Source organism: Propithecus coquereli, unplaced genomic scaffold, assembly GCF_000956105.1.
Source record: "Propithecus coquereli isolate 6110/MARCELLA unplaced genomic scaffold, Pcoq_1.0 Scaffold77, whole genome shotgun sequence".
Classification (NCBI taxonomy): Eukaryota; Metazoa; Chordata; class Mammalia; order Primates; family Indriidae; genus Propithecus; species Propithecus coquereli.
In genome coordinates this window covers 779,229-799,687 of record NW_012153840.1, presented here as the reverse complement: position 1 = coordinate 799,687, position 20,459 = coordinate 779,229, and the positions used below count along the sequence as shown (strand labels likewise).

At 55.1% G+C, this 20,459-nt stretch overlaps 1 protein-coding gene across 1 annotated transcript in view; it reads left to right on the top strand.

Annotated features, from left to right (window-relative positions):
- PADI3 (peptidyl arginine deiminase, type III) overlaps window positions 1-20,459 on the top strand; it is a 30,758-nt gene that overhangs the window by 3,852 nt on the left and 6,447 nt on the right. Inside the window, exons 2-13 of the mRNA XM_012662541.1 lie at window positions 5,116-5,296; window positions 7,591-7,663; window positions 10,493-10,554; window positions 11,484-11,601; window positions 12,621-12,746; window positions 14,391-14,569; window positions 14,944-15,047; window positions 15,144-15,255; window positions 16,941-17,048; window positions 18,214-18,365; window positions 19,467-19,611; window positions 19,718-19,820. Of these exons, the coding sequence (XP_012517995.1) occupies window positions 5,116-5,296; window positions 7,591-7,663; window positions 10,493-10,554; window positions 11,484-11,601; window positions 12,621-12,746; window positions 14,391-14,569; window positions 14,944-15,047; window positions 15,144-15,255; window positions 16,941-17,048; window positions 18,214-18,365; window positions 19,467-19,611; window positions 19,718-19,820 (1,463 nt within the window). The remainder of the gene's footprint in view (window positions 1-5,115; window positions 5,297-7,590; window positions 7,664-10,492; window positions 10,555-11,483; window positions 11,602-12,620; window positions 12,747-14,390; window positions 14,570-14,943; window positions 15,048-15,143; window positions 15,256-16,940; window positions 17,049-18,213; window positions 18,366-19,466; window positions 19,612-19,717; window positions 19,821-20,459) is intronic.

The window sequence follows — 20,459 nt, the reverse complement described above, 5'->3', positions numbered from 1 at the left end:
GCGCACGGCTGCAGAGGAGCCGGTGCACACAGCAGCCCGGAAGGCGGCCGCGTCTCTTAAGTCCCTTTCTGGGGGCAGCCCAGACACCTCTGAGAGGGGGCTGCCCTGACCTTGGGGCACATGTCTCCTCCGCCTTGGAATGACCCCAAGTGGCAGCACTTGCAGAGGACGGAGGGCAGGGACAGTGAGCTCTCACCCTCCCCTTTTCTCCAGCTCAGGGCTCCTCTACCGGGCTGTGGTTGGAATCACCTGGGCCCTTAGAAAGAGCAGGCGCTCGGGCCCCGCCTGGGAAGGGCCGATTCAGCTCAGCTGCCCGGGGCCTCAGCGTCGGAGGTTTTTCAAGACCCACCGGGGGTGAATGTGCGGCCAGGGTGGAGAACCTGCCTCGCTGCCGGGACAGAGGACTCACGTCACCCCTTGCCGGCTGCCTAATGGAGCCAGGAGCCCTGCGTTTTGGTCCTGGCTCTATCACCACTGGCTGTGTCATCTTGAGCACCTTCCTATGCCTCCTTGGGCCTCAGTTTCCCCATATGGACCCTGAAGGGGTTGGGATAGAACAGTGGGTCTCAAGCTCTGCTCACGGAGGCCCCTGAGGCCCCTCCCCGGTTTGACAGAGCAGCTTCCCTTCTGTCGACACGGGATTTTGTCCGACGCAGGAGCCTGGATCTGCCTGTGCGGGGACCTGGGGCTGCTGTGTCTTCAGCTCTCCGGACTGTCGAGGCTTCGGGAAAAGCTCTGTGTGGCACCCGTTTCCAGGGGCGGGGCATGGAGGACAGGGCAGGACTAAGGTGGGACAGCGTTTCCTGAACCTGGTTCTGCCGATGAGGCCGGCAGAGCTGGGGGATCCGACAGCCTCGCAGACGGGGAGGGGCAGCGGGAACCGCCGCCCAGAGCCTCAGCTGTCTGGGCCTCGGTTTCCTCTGCCCCCGTGCGGGCCAGCTCGGTGGGGACCTTGTCGATCCTCTTGCCAACGTTTCTGTTTGCAACCCTGGGAACCTTTCCATCAGTTTCCCAGCCCCTGAGGTACCTGGTATGGTTTTCTCAGAAGCCCAGGCCCTAAGCCCGTGAAGAGGGAGAATGGATTTGCGTTTGCAGGGGAGTGGGGACAGCACTGGCTGTGAGTCCTGGCTCTGTCACTTACCAGCTGTGTGACTCTGGGCAAGTCGCCTGCCATCTCTGAGCCTCAGTTTTCACAACTGTAAAGTGGGGGTAATAGCACACACATCATGTGGCTGTGGGAGCTACCTTCATCACCACTGTCACCATCTTCCTCCTCACCGTTAACGGAGGTGATACAAGAACACAAAGGAAGACCTGAGTCGCCCCTACACTCCCGGGGGCTAGGGGCCAGCATTTCCGAGGCAGCCCACTCTTAGCCGTGGCTCTGACGTCAGTGAACATCGGAATGGTTTCAAATGCAGATTCCAGGGCCCTGCCCTCAACGCTTCTGGTTCTCAGAATCTGCATTTTCAGTGAGGTGGGTCTGAGGTTGGATACTTTTAGGGTGGCCACTGTGCCACTTTGCCTGGGACCTTCTGGGTTTTCGCATAGCAAGTTCTGCATCTTAGGAACGGCCTCAGTCCCAGCACACCAGAGCTGTTGGCCCCGTACCAGGTTCTACCCGCCACTCACCCTCCTCCGCCGTGCCAGTCCTGTGTGTGGACGGCGTCAGCGGGGAAGAGCTGAAGCTCTGAACTGCGCCCCCCCAGGGCTGGGCTGGGAACACCACCCAGGCTGGCCCAGAAGCCAGCGCGTGGAGACTCAGCCACGCTGGCAGCTGGAGGTGGCCTGGCCGGAAGAAGAACTCTGTCCAGGCGAGGCTCTGGGTGCTTCTATCCTCCAGGAAATGGGGAACCGGATCCTCCTGTACCTCACGCAGGGTCTCCTCCCAGCAGCCAGCCCTGTGATCCCCCTAACACACAGCTCGCATGACCCGCATGAGCGCCGGGCTGGGGTCTGAGCCCTACCCTCTAGTCACTTCCCTTGTAGGCCTCAGTTTCCCTAGCAGTGAACTGAGGGCATGACTGTTGCTCATCCTGAGTGCTCTGGCCACACTGGCTGCTTTAATCTTCCCCTCACCCCCACCAGACAGAGGCCAACGCTGAGGGTCATTCCCTCAAGCTCACATACCCAGGCTGCCTGGCCCCAGGCTCCACCGTGTTGTCCCTCTTGATCAAGAACCATCGCTGGCTCCCCATTACCTAGGGAGGAAATGAAAACAAGCTTGTTGCAGCCTGAGTCTAAACTTGACCTCCTAGGGCCCCCCGGTGAAAACACTTTCCCCTCACGTGTGTCTCCCCCTTGTGCCTTCCCCAGCAACCCAGCCCCTCCCTCCACCTGCCTCCGTCCGCCCACTTCCTGCACCCTAATTTACCGTAATAACCCCTTCCCCGGCCTGGGCCGGGGGGGTTCCAACCTCTCCTGTCTATTATCACACTTGGGCCTCGTGACCGCCCATGGGGTTGGCCAAGTAGGTGTCATTATCCTACTTTATAGGTGAGATTGCTGGGCCCAGACAAACTAAGTGACTTAGTCAAGGTCACCTGGCTGATGTGTGACCCAGCCTGGTCCAGAACCTAATTCTTGACTCCGGTCTCAGTACCACCCAAGCCCCTGGCTTCTGTGGCCTCTCCCTTCCCCGACCTCAGACGTAACTTGTTCCCCTTCTGTGTGAATCCTTTGTCTGGGCCACTGCCCTGGGGCCCCCCTCCACCCTGTCAGGGATCTCCCAGCGCTCACGCAGGGCCTGGCGCATGGAGGGGCAGGGGCTGGGGTTTGGGGACTGTGGGCAGTTTTCCTACCGGAACGACCATCTCGGGTGTTCAGCCCCAGCTCAGGGCCACCTGGGGCCCAAAGAACAGCCTGGGGTTCGGGGAGCTCCATCAAAAGTTCACGAGCTTCCTGGGGAGCGGAGGTCAGGTGCCTCGGGAGTGGGGCTGACGGACGAGCTAAGGGTCTCCCTGGGTGTGAGAGGGTGCCCTTCCCACCTGGGTCTGTCTCCCTGTGTCTCTGTCTTTCTGACTCGCTGTCTCTGACTCTGTATCTCTTCAGGTCTCTCCAAGTCTCTTTGTCTCTGTCTCTCTGTCTCTGTGCCTCCATGCCGGGGGGCTGGCCCACACGCCCAGGGCAGAACAGGACAGGGGCACCACCAGCCCTGGAAATCACAGGCTTTGGGAATAGGGTTGCCAGACAAAATAGAAGATGCCTAGTTAAATTTGAATTCCAGATAGACAATGAATACTTTTCTGGTACGGGTATATCCCAAATATTGCATGGGCTATACTTATACTGAAGTGATTATTGGTTTATCTGAAATTCACATCCAACTGGGCGTCTGTATTTTTATTTGCTTAATCTGGCAGCCCTGCCTGGGAGGAGGAACGGGTATGTCAGCCCCTCCCACCTGGCGAGGACACCTGGCAAGGGCCTTAAACTGGAGTGGGCCCCCCACTGCCGGGGGAGCAGAGCCTGCTTAATTTCCCTTTGTATAAAAAAGCTGCTTTGAGAACTATGGGAATCGTGCTGGTGGGGGGTGAGGAGGGTGTCTGGGGGAGGTCTGCCTTCCTCTGAGCGGAGATGGGGATGGGAAGGGCCTGGGACGGAGTGGCCACCTGTGCAGACTTGGGGGAGCCATTTGCCCATCCTGAGCCTCAGTCTCCCCACGTGTAAGGAGGAGTAACAGTCTCCTGGGGCTGCGGCAAGGATCAGAGGGGCTCATGCGCAGAGAGGCTTAGCCAGGCCTGCTGTGCTGAAGGTACAGGGGACGGGGGCATCGGGTACTGTGATTATTGTCATTATTCCTCCCAGGGAGGAGGTGGGCAAGAGTGTGGACTCAGAAACCAGATGGCCTAGGTTTGGATCCCAGCCCTGCCACTTACTAGCCTCATGACCTTGGACAGGTTACTTAGCCTCAGTTTCCCCATCTGTAAATGGGGGACCGTAATAGATAGTACCTACCCCCTAGGGTTATTGAGAGGATTGCGTGACATAATACACAGAAAGAAACGCAAACAGAGCGGGCACATGGCGAGAGCTCAGGAAATGTCCGCTACTGTTGTCCGCAGGGACATATGTGTGCCGCTTCCTCCAGAGAGCCTTCTGGGCCCTCCGATTCACAGTGGCCTCTCCCTATGTGCTTTCCCACTGAGCTGCGACTCCATGGCCCAGAGCCCCATCTGGCTGCCCAGGAAATGCTGGTCCCCCACTCCTTGGTGGGATCAAAGGCTCCGGGGTAGGGGGGCGAGCAGTGGGTGCACCTGCCTCAGCCCGGCAGTACGTGGTGCACAGTCAGAGGACGGACAGGACTCCCAGACCAGCAGGAACGGGGAAATGCAGTCTCAGGGCCAGATGACGTCGTCGTGAATGTTTTAAAACTACAATTAACACCTGGTTGTTTGACTAAATCTGGCCAAGTTTCCCAGGTGACACTGCAATGTTGTAGACAAGCATGAGCTCAGAGTCAGAGATACCTGGCTCTGCCATTTGATGCTGTGTGACCTCAGGCTTGTTACTAGACTTCTCTGAGCCTGTTTTTCTGCTGTCTCATGGGGATGATACTCATCTTGCAGACTTTAAGAGTGAAATAAACTGGTGTCAGGGGTCTGGCACAGCAGGCCCTCGACCAAATTGAATACCCTTCCTAGGGAAGACCCAGGGATACCGTATCACCTGCTAAGGAAGCAGAGGGTGAGACTTGGGGTGAGAGCTGCTCTTCTTAAAGCTACAGTCTCAGGACTGCAAAGGGGTCCATGCGCTTGCTGCCAACTGGCGTTCACTGAGCGCTTCGTGCCCGGTTCTGCGCTGGGATCTGATAAAGCCCACAACTGAGTTCTGACTTCCGAGGAGCTTGCAGCTCTGTTGTAGCTCTGTTGCAGCTCTGTTGGGAGCTAAAGAAAACGCACAAGGGAAATGGTAATGAACATGGAGTTTGGAACGTGAGCATGTGTGTATGTTTGTGTGGGGTCCAGGCTTACCTCCCAGGAGCTTGCTGTGAGGGTCCGAGGCCTGGGGTGGTCAGGGAAGGCTTCCTGGAGGAAGCAGAGCTTGAGCCCAAGCTCAGCTATCTGAACAAGTGTTGTCCCTTCAGCATTTCCCATGGCTCCCTGTCCTTCCCAGGTCAGTACCCGAGGGCACAGAGATGTTTGAGGTGTATGGGACTCCCGGCGTGGACATCTACGTCTCTCCCAACATGGAGAGGGGCCGGGAGCGTGCAGACACCAGACGGTGGCACTTCGATGCGAGTTTGGAGATCATCGTGGTCATGAACTCCCCCAGCAACGACCTCAACGACAGTCATGTAAGCTGGTCCCCTGGTCTGGGGGGTTTGGCTGGGGGAGGCAGTGGTCCAGCTCCAGGAGGGCCCAACGTCCTCCGTCTGGAGCGCAGGGTGGTGCAGGGTGGCACAGGGGCAAGCGCCTGGCCTTGGAGCCAGACTGCTGGGGTTTGAATGCCAGCTCTGTGTGTCCTCAGCAGTCATTTCACCCCTGGGGCCTCTGTTTGCCCATCTGTAAAATGGGGACAATCATAACACCGTCCCCCAGTGTTGCTGTGGGGCAGAACACCAGCCAGCGCTTGTTCCTTCTCTTGCTTCCCAAGATCCCTTGTGAAGGGAGAGGTCGTCCCAGTTCTGCTGTGTTGGGCCTCAGTTTCCCCATGTGTAGGCTGAGGGTTGATTAGGTGATCTCTGTCTCTCTGAACGAAGGAGAGAAAGCAGGGATGGAGAGGGACATTGCTGCCTGGGGAGACCCCTTCCTAGGTGACATTTCTGCAAGGTGCTTTGCTTTCCCCTAATCCGCTCTCTTCCTGACTCCATTCGCCGGGTAGGGGGACATTTAAAACGGGAGAAATGGGTGGCCTTTGAGCTCGGCACTGAGCTGATGGGACCATCACTCGGCACGTGGGAGTGGGGGGGTCCCAGTCCACGCCAGGGGCGATGTTTCAGAAACTGGCCCTTTAAGGAGCACTGACCGTGTGCCAGGTGCTGGGCGGCCTTGACCTCACCCCGCCCTCACAGCAGCCCCGAGAGGCGGGGGACTGATCCCCGTTTCACAGGTGGAGCAACCGAGGTGTTCAAAGTGACTGTCCTGGGGCCACACTGCTAATGGGCAAGAGCGCTGGCACTCGATGCAGACCTGCCTGACACCTGGGGACAGGTTCCCTCCATTACTCCCCGCTCCGTTCCCACCCATGTATCTGAATCGAGCCTCTCCACTGAGCTCCCTGAGGCTTATGGGGCAGGACTCCACGAACCCATTTTACAGACAAGGAAACTGAGACCAAGAAGGGGTGTGGCTTACCCAAAGTCACATGATCTAGTGAGTGGCAGAGTTGGTAAGGGCCAGTACATGGTCGCTGTTCAGGAGTCCCAGGGACAGTGCAAGAGAGTAGACAGCCTGCGAGGGGCCTCTCCTGGGTGCCTGCTGAACTGGGAACGGAGTAGGTGACTCCCGCCCTGAATTCCTTGGCCCAGTGGCCGCCGGGGTTGAGGAAGGTCAGTGTCCCGCCGACCCCTGCCCTGGCTTTGGCCAGGAGCCAGATAGTTGTATGTCCGAGGCGAGCATCGGTGCTGGTGCTTGTCACATGAGGGGCAGTAACTGCAGGATTTAGGGGCTCCCAGGACTGAGGCGGTGAGTGGCCTCTGCAAGATCCTGACCCTCTGGCTGAGATGGGGACGTCAGAGCCCGAGAGGTGAGGGACCTGCATCAGGAGGGGATATCCAAGGGACGGGCATGGGTCGAGGGGGACTTTGATGCGCCTGCCTGCAACTGCTGTCATCCTCGCCCTGGACCAGCTACTGGGCGCTAGCACCATGCCAAGCATGTCACGCGCATCACTCCTTTCATCTGCACAGCCTGTAATCACTGCTACGGGGTGGGAGCCGTTATTATCCCCACTTTACAGCTGAGGAAATCGAGGCCCAGAGAAGATCAATAACTTCCCAGGATGTTCACAAGCAGTGGGTTCCGAATCTGAGCCCAGGCCATCTGACCCCAGAGCTCTGTACTTACCTCACAGGCCGCCGCCTGCCCACTGAGGACAATGGCTGGTGTTTATCAGGCGCTGCCTGTGGGCTCAGTCTTTCACACGTATTGGTTCTCAGCTGCACGATGATCCTCGGAGGTAGAGACCTGTATGGCCCCCATTTTGCATGTTAGAAAAGTGAGGCAATTCAAAAAGTTGAGGGGTCTTGGCCTAAGTCAGAGCTCAGAGGTGCCAAGCTCGAGCCCCGGCCTGAGTCCCACAGAGGAGAATGTTGGCTTGGAGAGTGTCCCTACACTCTGCCCAGTCCAGAACCCTCATTTTACAAATGGCACAACTGAGACCTAAAGAGGAGCAGGGGTTTGCCAAAACCACACAGCAGGTCATTGGCAGGACTAGACTCAGGTCTCCATAGACTCCCTCACAAATAGTTCCATTTTACAGACGTGCCAACCGAGGCATGGAAAAACAAATGGCACAGAGACGGCTACAGGAAGAGCTGGATTGGGAAACTCAGCCTGGGCCCCCTCCTCATCAGATCCCCCAAGAGCTGTTTTTGGGGTGGGGGCTCTTGGCTTCTGCCAACCTAACTCCGGCCCTATCTGTCTGCAGGTTCAGATCTCCTACCACTCCAGCCGTGAGGCTTTGCCCCTGGCCTACGCGGTGCTCTACCTCACCTGTGTTGGTAAGTTGGGGGCCATGCTGACAGTGTGGCCAAGGGACCTCAGCCAAGGATGGAGGGTGGCCATTGGGAATGACACTGAACAAGGGTCTTTTTATAAAAATCAACTACAGTAGTTTTATTTTAAAATTAAAGAAGTACACATTTAAAAAATTGAAACAGTACAAAAAAGTATATGTTGAAAAGTGAACCTCCTCCCTTCCAACCCAAGACTTCCAGTTCCCCAAACCCAGTATCCTTCTAGAGAAATGCTGTGTACTTACGCTACTTATACAAATAGACGTGTGCATACCTGTATATCCCCCCTTTCTCATACGCAAATGGAAACATACTATAGACACGGAACTGGACCCCACTTGTTCTAACTTAAATTTTTGCTGCTAATTCTCCACAAATCGATATACAATCTCCAAGCAAGATGACTCACTGTTAGAACTATCAGACAGGGAATGTAAAGTACCTGTGTTAAAGGTTCTAGTAGGAAAGGTGGACAACATGCATAAACAGACGGGGAATTTCAACAGAGATGAAAACTACAAGAAAGAGTCAAATGGAAATGCTAGAAATAAAAACCATAACAATAGAGATAAAAAATGCTTTCGATGCATTCATCGCTGGACCCGACACAGCTGAAGAAAGAATTGGTGAACTTGAAGTTAGGTCAATGGAATTTACTTGAACTGAAACACAAGGGGAAAAAAAGAGTGAAACAAATAGATGAAAAAACAGAACAGAGGCCCAAGAGCTCTGTGACAGTATCAAATGATCTAAACTCAATGAAATTCCCATCAAAATCCCAACATGGTTTTTTCATAAAACTTTATAGAGCTGATCCTGAAACTCATATGGAAGAACAAAAGTCAAGAACAGCCAAGGCAATTGTGAGGAAGAGTAGGGTGGAGTGGGGACTCACAGTTCCAGACAGCAAGACTTTTTCTCGAGCTATAGTCCTTGAGGCACTGTGGAGTGGGTGCAGGGTACATACCCGGAGCAAGGGAACAAATGGAGAACCGAGAGATCCATGTTCGTGTGATCATCATGTGGAAATAAATGAACTTGGAGCCCTACCTCACACCATACTCAAAAATAAATTGAGTTAAAAATCTTAAGGTGAAAATCAAAATTTTAAAGGTTTTGGTAAAGAATATCTCTGTAACCTCAGGATAATAAAGGTTTTCTTTAACAAGGCAAAACAAAAGCACAGACCATGTGGGGAAAGATTGAAAATTAGACTTATTAAAGCTAAAAATGTCTATACAACAGAGGACAAGTAAAAAGTCAAAGTATGGACGGGGAGGAGAAATTTGCAATGCCTGTGGCTGCCTTGGTGCACGTAGAATATGGAGAACTCCAATCATGAGAAAAAGATGAATTCATAGAAACAGGAGAAAACATGAATAAGCAATTCACGGAAGAGACAGCTCCAGTGATCAAAATCCACATGAAAAGATGCTTAGCTGAGCGTTGCCAAGGTTGTGGGGCTGGGAAACTCCTTACACGGGAGTGGGTGGGAGTTTGCATGGGTCCACGCACTTGGAAAGCAATTAGCAAGAAATTTGAAAATACTTTATCTGTAGGAACCATTTTTAGCAACAGAACTTCTGAGTTCTAGGGAATCTGTATTTTGAATTTTGATAGATATTGCCAAATTGCCTTCCAAAGAGACAGTATCAGTTTACATGCCTGCCAACAGCATAGGGGAGGGCCTTGCCAACACTGTGCGATATCAACTTTTTCCATTTTTGCCAATCTGATAGGTTGGCATCTTACTGTTGCTTTAGTTTGCCTTTCTTTAGTTGGGAGTGAGGTTGGGCATTCCCCCGCCCCCACCCCCGAACACGCACATTCATTGCAAAATACACATACGGAGAAGTGCGTAAAGCTTTTAATTTTACATGTGTGCGCACACGCAGAACAACCGTCGTCCAGGTCAAGAAACAGAACACGGCCAGCACTCCAAAGACCCTCCCACGCCCCTCTCTGATCATAACTCCTTCCTCCCCCTACAGGTAACCACTATCTTGTGATAAGTATTTCTTTGCTTTTCGTTCTGATTTTGTCACCGAAATATGCATACCCAAATTATATGGTCTAGTTTTGCCTGTCTGATTTCTTACAGGTGGAATCAGATTGTACATATTCTTTTGTGCTGGGGCTTCCTTTGCCCACATTGTGTTTGGGAGATTTATCCATTTGTCACACGGGGTTGGGTGTCTTTTCACGTTTAAACATCATTTCAAATTCATTCTTTCCTCCCTCCCTTCCTTTCTCTCTGTCTCTCTTCTTTAAGAACCAAGAATACTTAATTTTCTCAGAACAGGAAGATTGATTCTGACCCCTTGAATGTTCCATTTGTGTTGTAAAATCTCCTCCAGTTTCTAGGGAGAAGTGTTAAGAAGGTGGGATGGGGGTGGGATGCGGGGACTGTGAGCCGCTGATGAAGCTGATGCTGGGGGAGGCCACACAGCCAGGAGATGAGGCAGCTTTATAGACACAAGAATGTTCCAGGAGACCTGGGCTCAGTGCAGGGTGTGCCCAACACAGCAAAGTGTAGGGATGCTGATGACAGAGGGGTCAGGGAAGGCTTCCTGGAGGAGGCGGCATTTGGCCTGGGCCTTTGCTGTGACCCTGCTTCTTCCCGAAGGCCTCTTTCCCCAGCCCGAAGAGAGAGGGTCCAGATGCCCCCACCCTGGATCATGTCTTCCTGGGAATGACTTACATTTGCTCATTCCCAGACAGGCCCTGAGGTTGAGGTTAAAAAAGTAGAGGCCACCGGCCTGTCTTGGCTCTTGGGAACTTTGTGGACACTTACCCACCACCCTCCCCTTGCAGACATCTCTCTGGATTGCGACGTGCTCCGTGAGGACAGGCAGGACAGGGATTTTGTGGACAAGGTAGGTATGTCTGCCTGGGCCTGGAAAGTGGGAGTGGAGTTGGGGCTGCTCTAGGCTGGGGTAGGAGGGGCGAGGCCATTACAGGTATCCCCCTGCCTCCCAGCTGATGCTGAGTTCAGGGGAGCCAAACAGGAACCAGCATAGCTGGGGATCTTCTTTTACCAGGAGGAAAATCATCAAGAATTATCAGGCAGAGAGGCACCCAGCCCTGGGACTCATGACCTAGGTCAGGGGTAGGCAAACTTTTTCTAGAAAATCTACATAGGAGCTATTTTAAGCTTTGTGAGCCCTGCTGTCTCAGTTCTGCCACTGTAATGCGAAAGCAGCCACGGACAACACATAAACTAACGGATACGACTGTGTCCCAATAAAACTTTATTTACAAAAACAGGCGGGGGGCCAGATTTGGCCCACAGGCCATAATGTGTGGATCCCCTGACCTAGGTGAAAAGGGGAATCTACCACGTGCGAAACTGTTAAAGAACTTTGGACTGAATTGTGGCGGCACTCGATGTATTGAGAGTTCAGAGGAGAAGGTCACGGTGGGCGGGTGAGCGAGGAAGACTTCCTAGGAGGAAGGACACTTGAGCAGGGCTCTGAGGGATGCAGGAGGGAGGGCATCCCGGTGGAAGGCACAGCAGGAGCAGAGGAGGGCGGGAGGAGTGGAGGAAGGAGCGTGCTGTGAGACATTGCCTGTTGAGAAGGGGACACTGGCTGGAGGCGCATCACAGACAGCTGTGAAAGACAGCTCTGTGGTTTGGATTTGAGGGTGTGGGCAATAGGGAGCCATTGCTGTTTCTTGAGCAGGAGGTGCTTCAGTGGAAATGAGCCTGTCCCTACAGGGGGGGTGAAGGGCCGGGAGCTTGCTGGGGAGGGAGGCACAGGCCTGGTCTGGGCCCCCATCACGGGCTCTGTTTTGCCATTGGCAGCGGCAGTGGGTCTGGGGGCCCAGTGGGCATGGTGCCATCTTGCTGGTGAACTGTGACCGCGATGATCTGAGTCGTGAGGACCGAGACAACTGTGACCGGCGTGTGCGCTGCCTGCAAGGTGAGGGGGCTGGGGTGGCCCAGGTCGCTGGGTGTTCAGGGTCACTGTGCCCACAGGGGTTCCAACCCACAGGCAGGGCTCTGAAGGCAGAGCTCGGGGTCAGAGTTCCAGCTGCCAGACACACTCTCATGCTCCTCAACACCCATCTCAGGCTGCCAGCTGCCCCGCCCTAATGTCCCCAGTGTCGGTGGGCACTCGCAGAGTTTCCGGGGCAGAAACTCTGGAACGGGCTGCCTCTCCATTCTCTCCCTCCAGGGGAGAGGAGGATGCTATTGTTTGAGCACCTACTGTATGCCAGGCCCTTTCTCCAAATTCCCGTTTAATGATTCAAACGGGGGCTTGGGGGTCTCATCAACTCATTTTAGAGACGAGGGTGTGGAAGGTCAGAGGTCAGGAGAGTCCTGAAGTGGCACAGCCAGTCTGCGTCCGATCCAGGCCTTGCCCTTCCACCCCCAAGGGCAGGCCCCTCCCCCTGCACCTCTGGCCTGTTTCTGCTGCGCCCACCTTCTGCTAAGTCTGTGTGCGCCACGCTCAGCAGCCCCGTGGAGAATGAGGCAGCCGCATCCTGGGGTTGTGCCAGGTGCTGTCCACAGGAGATGTCACAGCCGTCTTCGGAGGTGGCATCACATGGAGATGAGAACCCTGAGGCTCGGGAAGGGAGGGGCTCGCGGTGTCACAGGGAACGATGCTGGGACAGAGACTAGGACCCTCACCTGTGTGATACCAGGTAGCCCTGACCTTGCACACACCTCTCGAGCACCTGTCGTGTGCCAGGACCCGGCTGGCTGTGCTACGCTTCGTGTCTCTCTGGGCAGATAAGGGGACATGGGCCCAGGGAAGGATTTGAGGTCACTGAAGACATCACACGCGTACAGGCGTCTTTGTGGTTTGCTCTTGTGGTTTCTAGTGTGTTCACAGAGCTGAGCTGGGAGACCCCCGGCCCTGGGGAGGGGCGGACAGGAGGAGGAGGTGCCCGTGTCCAGGGCCCTGAGTCTCCGCCCCGCTGTCTGGCTTCACAGACCTGGAAGACATGTCTGTCATGGTCCTGCGGACCCAGGGCCCCGCCGCCCTCTTTGACGACCACAAACTTGTCCTCCACACCTCCAGCTACGACGCTGAGCGGGCGCAGGTCTTCCATGTCTGCGGTGAGTTCATGCCGTCCCCCTTCGCAGCCTGCGCCACTGCCAGGCACCGCCAGGAGCTTCATCTTCCTGCCTTGGGTTTGTGGGCAGGGTCTGCTCGGGCCCCAGGAGACACCTTTCGGAGTGACACTAAGAACAGCCAGAAGTGGGCCTTTGGAACTAATCAGCTAGTGTCCCAGCACAGTGCCTGACCCAAGGTCATTTTATAGGATAAATGTATTTTAGTTTAGTGTTTTCTTGGGTTTTTTTTTGAGACAGGGTTTCACTCTGTTGCCTGGGCTGGAATGCCATGGCGTCATCCTAGCTCACAGCAACCTCGAACTCCTGGCCCTAAGCAATCCCCCTGCCTCAGCCTCCCGAGTAGCTGGGACTACAGGCATGTGCCACCATGCCCAGCTAATTTTTTCTATGTATTTTTAGTTGTCCAATTAATTTCTTTCTATTTTTAGTAGAGACGGGGTCTCGCTCTTGCTCAGGCTGGTCTCGAACTCCTGACCTCAAGCAATCTTCCCACCTCAGCCTCCCAGAGTGCTAGGATTACAGGTGTGAGCCACTCACCTGGCCCAAATGTATTTTAAAAATATATTTTAAGCATGTTTAGAAATTCTCATTATCAAAAATTTCAAGCATACACAAAAGGAGCAGTGTGACGATCTCCCACGTGCCTGTCACTCAGAGTCAACGATTGTTGCTGTTTGGTCTGTCATCCTCATCTATCCCTTTTTGTGTGCTAGAACATCGTAAAGCCAGGCCCAGACACATGGATTTCACCCCGACACAAATCAGTTTGTATCTCCGAAGAAAAAGGCTGTTTTACATAGACACAATGCCACAATCGTAGCAAATATAAGGTCTTAACACGTTTGAAAAATAAAAATGTATACAAGCAATAAGATGCTCATTTTTAAAACAATTAGACAATATATGAAAGTGTAGAAAGAAAAACTGTAAGAGTTCTCCACCCCTGCCCCTAAATCTGACTCTTAAAATGTGTTCACCGTTGACAATTCAGTCTGTGCTCTTCCCACTTTATCGTGTGTGCACTCGAGTCTGCGCTTGTGTACATGTTCTGCTTTCCAACCTGTTTCTTTCATGGAATAATTGCCCTACACATCTTCCCCAGCCGCAGAATATTCCAACGCACGGCGGTGCCGTCACTTACCCGGTTCTCTGGACACGTGGCGGTTTGCAGGGTTTTGATTTTATGACACTGCAGCTTCCTTGTGGTCCGGGCCTCGCTTACGGCTGTACCCCAAGTCTGGAACCGCGCCGCGCAGGTGCGCCGTAGGTGCTCAGGAAGCATTTGCTGAATGAATGGACAGCCAGTGAACAGCCTTGTACAAATATGTGAATTTGTGCATGTATTTTTGTAGGGAAGATACCTAGTAGTGGGATTGCTGGGTTAGAGGTAAACGTTACTTTGTTGGATGCCACCCAATTGCCCGCCAATCGTAGAGAGGAACGCCCTTTCCTGGAGCCGCGCCCACGCTGGGTGTTACCTGTCCTCCTCTCCCATGGCAGTGGGAGGGGAAAGGAGGGTGCTGTTGCAGGACCTGCAATTTTTGGTGAGGCGGCAGAGCTCCTCCTGCCCCCCTCCTGCTCCCGGGGCCCACTGGGAGTCACGCCCGGCCCTCCCCCCACTCCCAGGTCCTGAGGACTCGTGCGAGGCCTACAGGCACGTGCTGGGCCAAGACAAGGTGTCGTACGAGGTGCCCCGCTACCACGGGGACGAGGAGCGCTTCTACGTGGAAGGCCTCTCCTTCCCTGACGCCGGCTTCACGGGACTCGTCTCCTTCCACGTCACCCTGCTGGATGACTCCAACGAGGTAGGGGCAGAGAGGGTTAAAAAAGGGGCCCATTCCTGGCAGACGTGGGCCCCGCTGGTGTGGAAGACCCCAGGCTTCTTGACCACCCCGCTGGCCCATCACTGTGTTGCAGAGAAGCAAAGGGCTTTCTTAAAGACCATGATGCCCTATAGTCCCAGCTACTGGGGAGGCTGAGGCAGGAGGATCGCTTGAGCCCAGGAGTTTGAGGTTGCTGTGAGCTAGGATGACGCCACGGCACCACTCTAGCCAGGGCAACAGAGTGAGACTCTGTCTCAAAAAAAAAAAAAAAAAAGACCACGATGGTGGAATCAGAACTCCCACCCAGGCTCTGGACTCCGAGTCCAGTGCTCTTTCCCCCTGGTCCGCCCCTGCAGCATTTCTCAGAGTCCCCGATCTTCACTGACACTGTGGTGTTCCGCGTGGCACCCTGGATCATGACACCCAGCACCCAGCCGCCCCTGGAGGTGTACGTGTGCAGGTGAGTCTGGGGGCAGTGGGTGTCCTCACCTGGTGGCCCCTCTGGCCCTTAGGCCCTGGCTCTGTCCTGAGCTGCTCTCCCCGGGCTCGTCCGCAGCGTGAGGAACAACAGGTGTTTCGTGGACGCGGTGGCGGAGCTGGCCAGGAAGGCCGGCTGCAAGCTGACCATCTGCCCGCAGGACGAGAATCGCAACGACCGCTGGATTCAGGTAATCACAGCCACCGGGCGGGGCCCAGGCAGGACGCCCTCACTGGGGGATGCCCGGAAAGATCCAGAAGGACCAGGTGCTCCCCGGATACTGGCTGATCTTTCTGATTCAACACCTGGAGGCCTCGCTCCGGAACTTCCTGGAGACCCAGGCACCCACTGACGCTGGCGTCAATGTGCGTTTACCCCCCAGATCTGGGCTGGGCCTGCAGGGATGGCAGGGTGTGGGGCACGCACCCCCTGCCCTCAACAGCTGAGACCAGGGGTTCTCAACAAGAGGCGACTTGGTTCCTCAGGGGGCATTTGGCAGTGTCTGGAGACGTTTGGGTTATCACGCTGGGGGCGGTAGTGCTACTGGCCTCTAGTGGGCAGAGTTCGGGGATGCCTCTAAACCTACAGCAACGTGCAGGACAAAGCCCCCAACGACGGATGATCCGGTCCAACGTGTCGACAGTGTCGAAGCTAAGAAGCCCGGATGTGGTGCGCGATTGCTACAAAAGTCCCCACTCCCACGATCTAGGGTGCATCAGCGGTGCCCGCAAAGCACCGGCAGGGCTTGTGGGAGGTGGCGTCACCTCTGCCTGGGGAATCGGTGGAGACCTCTGGGAGGGAGGGCAGCTGGGCTGGACGGGATCTGGCAGATGGTGCGTGATGATTGCTGCCACTTGTTAAGCATGCGCTGCCGCCCACATGTGACATCATTGCGTCTTCCTGGCAATCTCTGTGCGTACTCCGGTAATTAAGGGGCTCTCGGGGAGCAGGCCTAGGCCACAGAGCTGGTACAGGCGGTGCTGGGACCAAGCTCCCAACCTCCAGGCTGCACAGGGTGGTGGTCCTGGCAGAGGACCGGCAGGTGCAAAGGCCCGGGGGGCAGGGGCATGAGAGAGACCCTGTGTGTTCTCTTTGGCCAGGGCAGTGGCTCTGGGAAGGGAAAGGGTTCAGGCAGGAGACTTGAATGCCAAGCTAAGGAGCTTTTGTTCTGGCTGGAGATGAGTCCAGTGAGGGGATTTGGGGCAGGATTCTGGAGCAAGAGGGGCTGGGTTTAGATCCTGGCTGTGCTATTGACTAGCTGTCAATAGCTGTGAGCCCTTGGACAAATAACTAGACCTCTCTGTTCCTCACTTTCTTCATCTGTCACGTGGGGTAACTATCGTGCCCATGCATGGGGTGCCATGAGGATTAATGGAGTTAATATTCATAAAGAGCTTAGGGCAGGGCCAGACACATAGCGGGTGAGCTTCTCTTTGGATACGTAGTTCTTTGGTGCTGCCAACTTTGCCTCCGGAACCAGAGGGGAGCGTGTTTATGGGTTTGAGGAGGAGGCACATCTCTACCCAGCCCCCCAGATCCCCTCATCCCTGTCCAGCTCAGGCCACCCTGAGGCCCTCTCTGTATCTACCCGGCCCTGGCCCGGCACGGCGAGACCCCCAAGGTCATGTCCATGTTCTCATTCACTCCTGGCCTCTGTCTTGCTGTGTGACCTGGGGCAAATGCACACCCTCTCTGGGCCTCCAGCGCCTCTTCCAGTCAGCAGGCATCCTGATGCCAGTCCCCCCGCCCCGCCTCCATGGCCAAAACAGGCCTGAGACAGAGAACTCACGTGAGCGGTCTTCCCCGGGGGCTCTGTGCCGAGCCAGCAGGGGAAGCCGTGCCTGTCCTCAGCTGCGTCTCTCTGCTTGTTCCCAGGACGAGATGGAGCTAGGCTACATCCAGGCGCCACACAAGACCTTCCCGGTGGTCTTCGACTCCCCGCGGAATGGGGAGCTGCAGGACTTCCCCTACAAGAGAATCCTGGTGAGGAGTCCCCGGCCGCGCCCACTCCTGAGAGCCCAGGGGCCTTACCCAGACCCACCGGGGGTGTGGAGTTCAGAGGTCAGCCCTGGGAACCTCGTTCTTCAGGGACGAGAGTAGGGTTGCCAGGTAAAATACAGGAGATGCCCAGTAAGTTTGAATTTCAGATAAGCAACAAGTCACTTTTTGGTGTAAGTATGGCCCAAATATTGCATGAGACATACTTATACAAAGAATGTGTTGTTTATCTGAAATTCAAGTTTCACTGGGCGTCTTGCATTGTCATTTACCAAGCCTGGCAGCCCGAGATCGGGGAGGCAGGATGGTGCGGCCGTGTTAAGAACACAGGCTTTTGGGGCAGAGACACCCAGCTCTGTCACTTCCATGCTGTGTGACGTTGTGTGAGTTTCTTCCCCTCTCTGAGCCTCCATTTCCTGATCGATAAAAATGATGTTTTAGCCCCAGCCTCACAGGTGTTTGAGAAGCCTGTCATTACCGCAGTGCCTGCAGGAGGGAGCACGCACCGCTGTTAGCGGGTGTTGCTATTGGTAATAAAAAGGATGACAGTGAAGGTGACCACCACTGCTGACCAGGACCCCCTTGAGGAAAGAGGGGCGACTTCTTTGGTGCCATAGAGAACAGGAGACCCTTCTACCCGCCCGCTGATACACAGGTGTTAGGAGCTCTCGCCTGGCCCTCAATGTTGTCTAAGTTCCCTCTGAGAGATGGCCGTGGGCAGGTCCCCTTTTCCAGAGTTTAAAGACTGAGGCTCAGAGGGCCACCACCAGCCCCTTGGTCCCCAAGGACGGGCCACTTGAGCTGATACTTGCCCTTGGGCTGGAGGTGGCAGGAAGGGCGTGCAGTGTAAGGGGATGGCCATGGCCCCGGCTCCATGTCCAGAGGGGTGTGTGGGGGCAACCGGAGCCTTCCCGCGGTCTTCCTGCGACCCTGGGGCTGATACTGCCCTAACAAGGCAGGGCCTGAGTGGCCCCTGTGTGAGCAGGAAGTACTGACGGGGTCAGATCCCCTTCCCTGTCTCTGACTCGGTATTTCCATCTGAAGAATGGGTGGCAACTCCCACCCCATTGTTAAGGAGCGCAGAGCCCAGCAAGCTGTGCGAGCTCTTCCTGGCGCCCTCCACCCCTCGCGACACAGTTTCCCTCTCCAGGGTCCGGATTTTGGTTATGTGACTCGGGAACCACGAGACAGGTCTGTGAGCGGCCTGGACTCCTTCGGGAACCTGGAGGTCAGCCCCCCGGTGGCGGCCAATGGGAAAGAGTACCCCCTGGGGCGGATCCTCATCGGAGGCAACCTGCCTGGGTGAGAGAGGGGCGGGGAGTGGAGATCGCGGGTTGAGGCTGGGGGCTGGTGGTGGTGGTGTCACAGGGAGGGGGAAGGACCGTCCTACCCCTTGAAGAGAACCAGGAAGAAGAAGTGATGCAACTGTAGTCCTGGATGTCGCGGGGGTGGCGGGCCGTTCACCAAACACTGTCCACCTTCCCTCGGGAAGTTTGCAAAGGCTGAGAGAGCAGGGACCTAAAGATCATTTAGCCCAACCCTTTCATTTGACAAGTGGGCCCAGAGAAGGTAAGTGAGCCGCACAGAAGGCAAACTTAGGACTGGACTCAGGTCATCTGATTCTGGAAATAAATAAATGATGCTAGTAACAGATGCTAGTAATAGTAATAGAAGAAAATGTTTCCATTCTCAACAGTCCTGGGAGAAAATGCATTTAAGTCAAAGCTCTTTCTTACTACCATGTAAATGACTAACATCAGATCTTTTCCAGAGAACAGAAGGGTGGCGTAAGACATGAAAGGTGGGACAGCAGTAACACACAGAGAGAGCAACAAATTATGTATCATTCAAGATGAGACACAGGGGCACTGATGGAAAAGAAGAGGGATTATATCACAACAGTGACATGCTGTGGCATAGACCAAGACATCGAGCCAACCCAGTTCAGCAAAGCCATTAGGACAGACTTAGGATCAAATCATAAATGAATCCAGAGTCAAGCCATGGAGGGGACTAATGGCCCACAAATCCATGATCCCCTAGAAAGAGGAAGTTGGGGCCATGTCATTAGATACTCTTTCATAAGGATTGAATGTGGGGGTGAAATCCGTCTCTTAGAGAATGTGAGAATGGGGTGTGAGGGTGGCTCTGAGGGTTTTCCTGGGTGTGGGACCTGGTGGGTCATTGCCCCGGTGGGATCCACCTGTCCCGAGTCTGCTCCGTCCAGAACTCACCCTGAGTGGAATTTAAAATACACAAAGTCATGGTCTGTCCTGCTTACAGAAGCAATGCATATATATTTTTTAAATCAGATATTGCAGAAATCTTGAACTCTTGTCATTCCATTTCTGCATGAAATTGTTTTTAGTTAAGCGACTTTTTTTTTTAACCCACGGGCCCCAGGTCGAGAGGCCGCAGAGTCACCCAGGTGGTGCGGGACTTCCTCCATGCCCAGAAGGTGCAGCCCCCCATAGAGCTGTTTGTGGACTGGTTGGCCGTGGGCCACGTGGATGAGTTCCTGTGCTTCGTCCCTGCTCCCGACGGGAAGGTAAGGACTTGGGTGACAAGTCTTTCCTCGGCATCTGGGGCGTGGGCTGAGCTCCAGGGGCCCCACCACGGCAGGGGGCTCAGGCGAGTCTGTTCTCTGCACACAGGGCTTCCGGATGCTCCTGGCCAGCCCCGGCACCTGCTTCAAGCTCTTCCAGGAGAAGCAGAAGTGGGGCCATGGGAGGGCCCTCCTGTTCCAGGGGGTCGTTGGTGGGTAACAGCGCCGTGTCCCTCCTCACAGCTTGCCTGCCCCTTGCCCAAATTAAGATATATCATGGCTTAGGGAGGGATGAGAAATTTTAAAGCAGGGCTGTCCCCCCAAATTCAGGACCCTTCCCTCCTGCCCCTGCACACCTTGCTTCACCAGCCACCACTGTCCATGATTGGGACAGAGCTGAGGCAGGGCAGTGGGTGGTGGTCGGTGGACGTAGCCAGAGTGGGGACGTGGTGGCTTCTCAGGCATGTGACCATTGCAGTCACACCGTGGAGCGTGGTGTTTAAGGTTCTGTAGTCACTGTCTTGGAATGTTAATGATTTGTGTTTTGAAAGTGAAATCTGGTGGATCGACGAAGCACCTGCGGGGGCCTGGAACTTCTGCCCCTGCACAGTCCCGTCTCCCGGCCTCCCTGGGATGGGTTCTCTGCCATCCACTCTCATGGCCCCTGGAGCCCAGGGCCAGGCTTCCCCATCTCTGTCACTGCCCAGCGAGGCTGCAGCCCTCTGCCCCCAGCGGAGGTGGGGTTGGGCACACTACACTCACCCCTCGGCATCTCAGGGTAGGGCGCGGCATCAATTGTCCCTGCGGGGCATTTGGTGGGCAACTTGGTGGTGGCCAGCCTCTTGCCCACC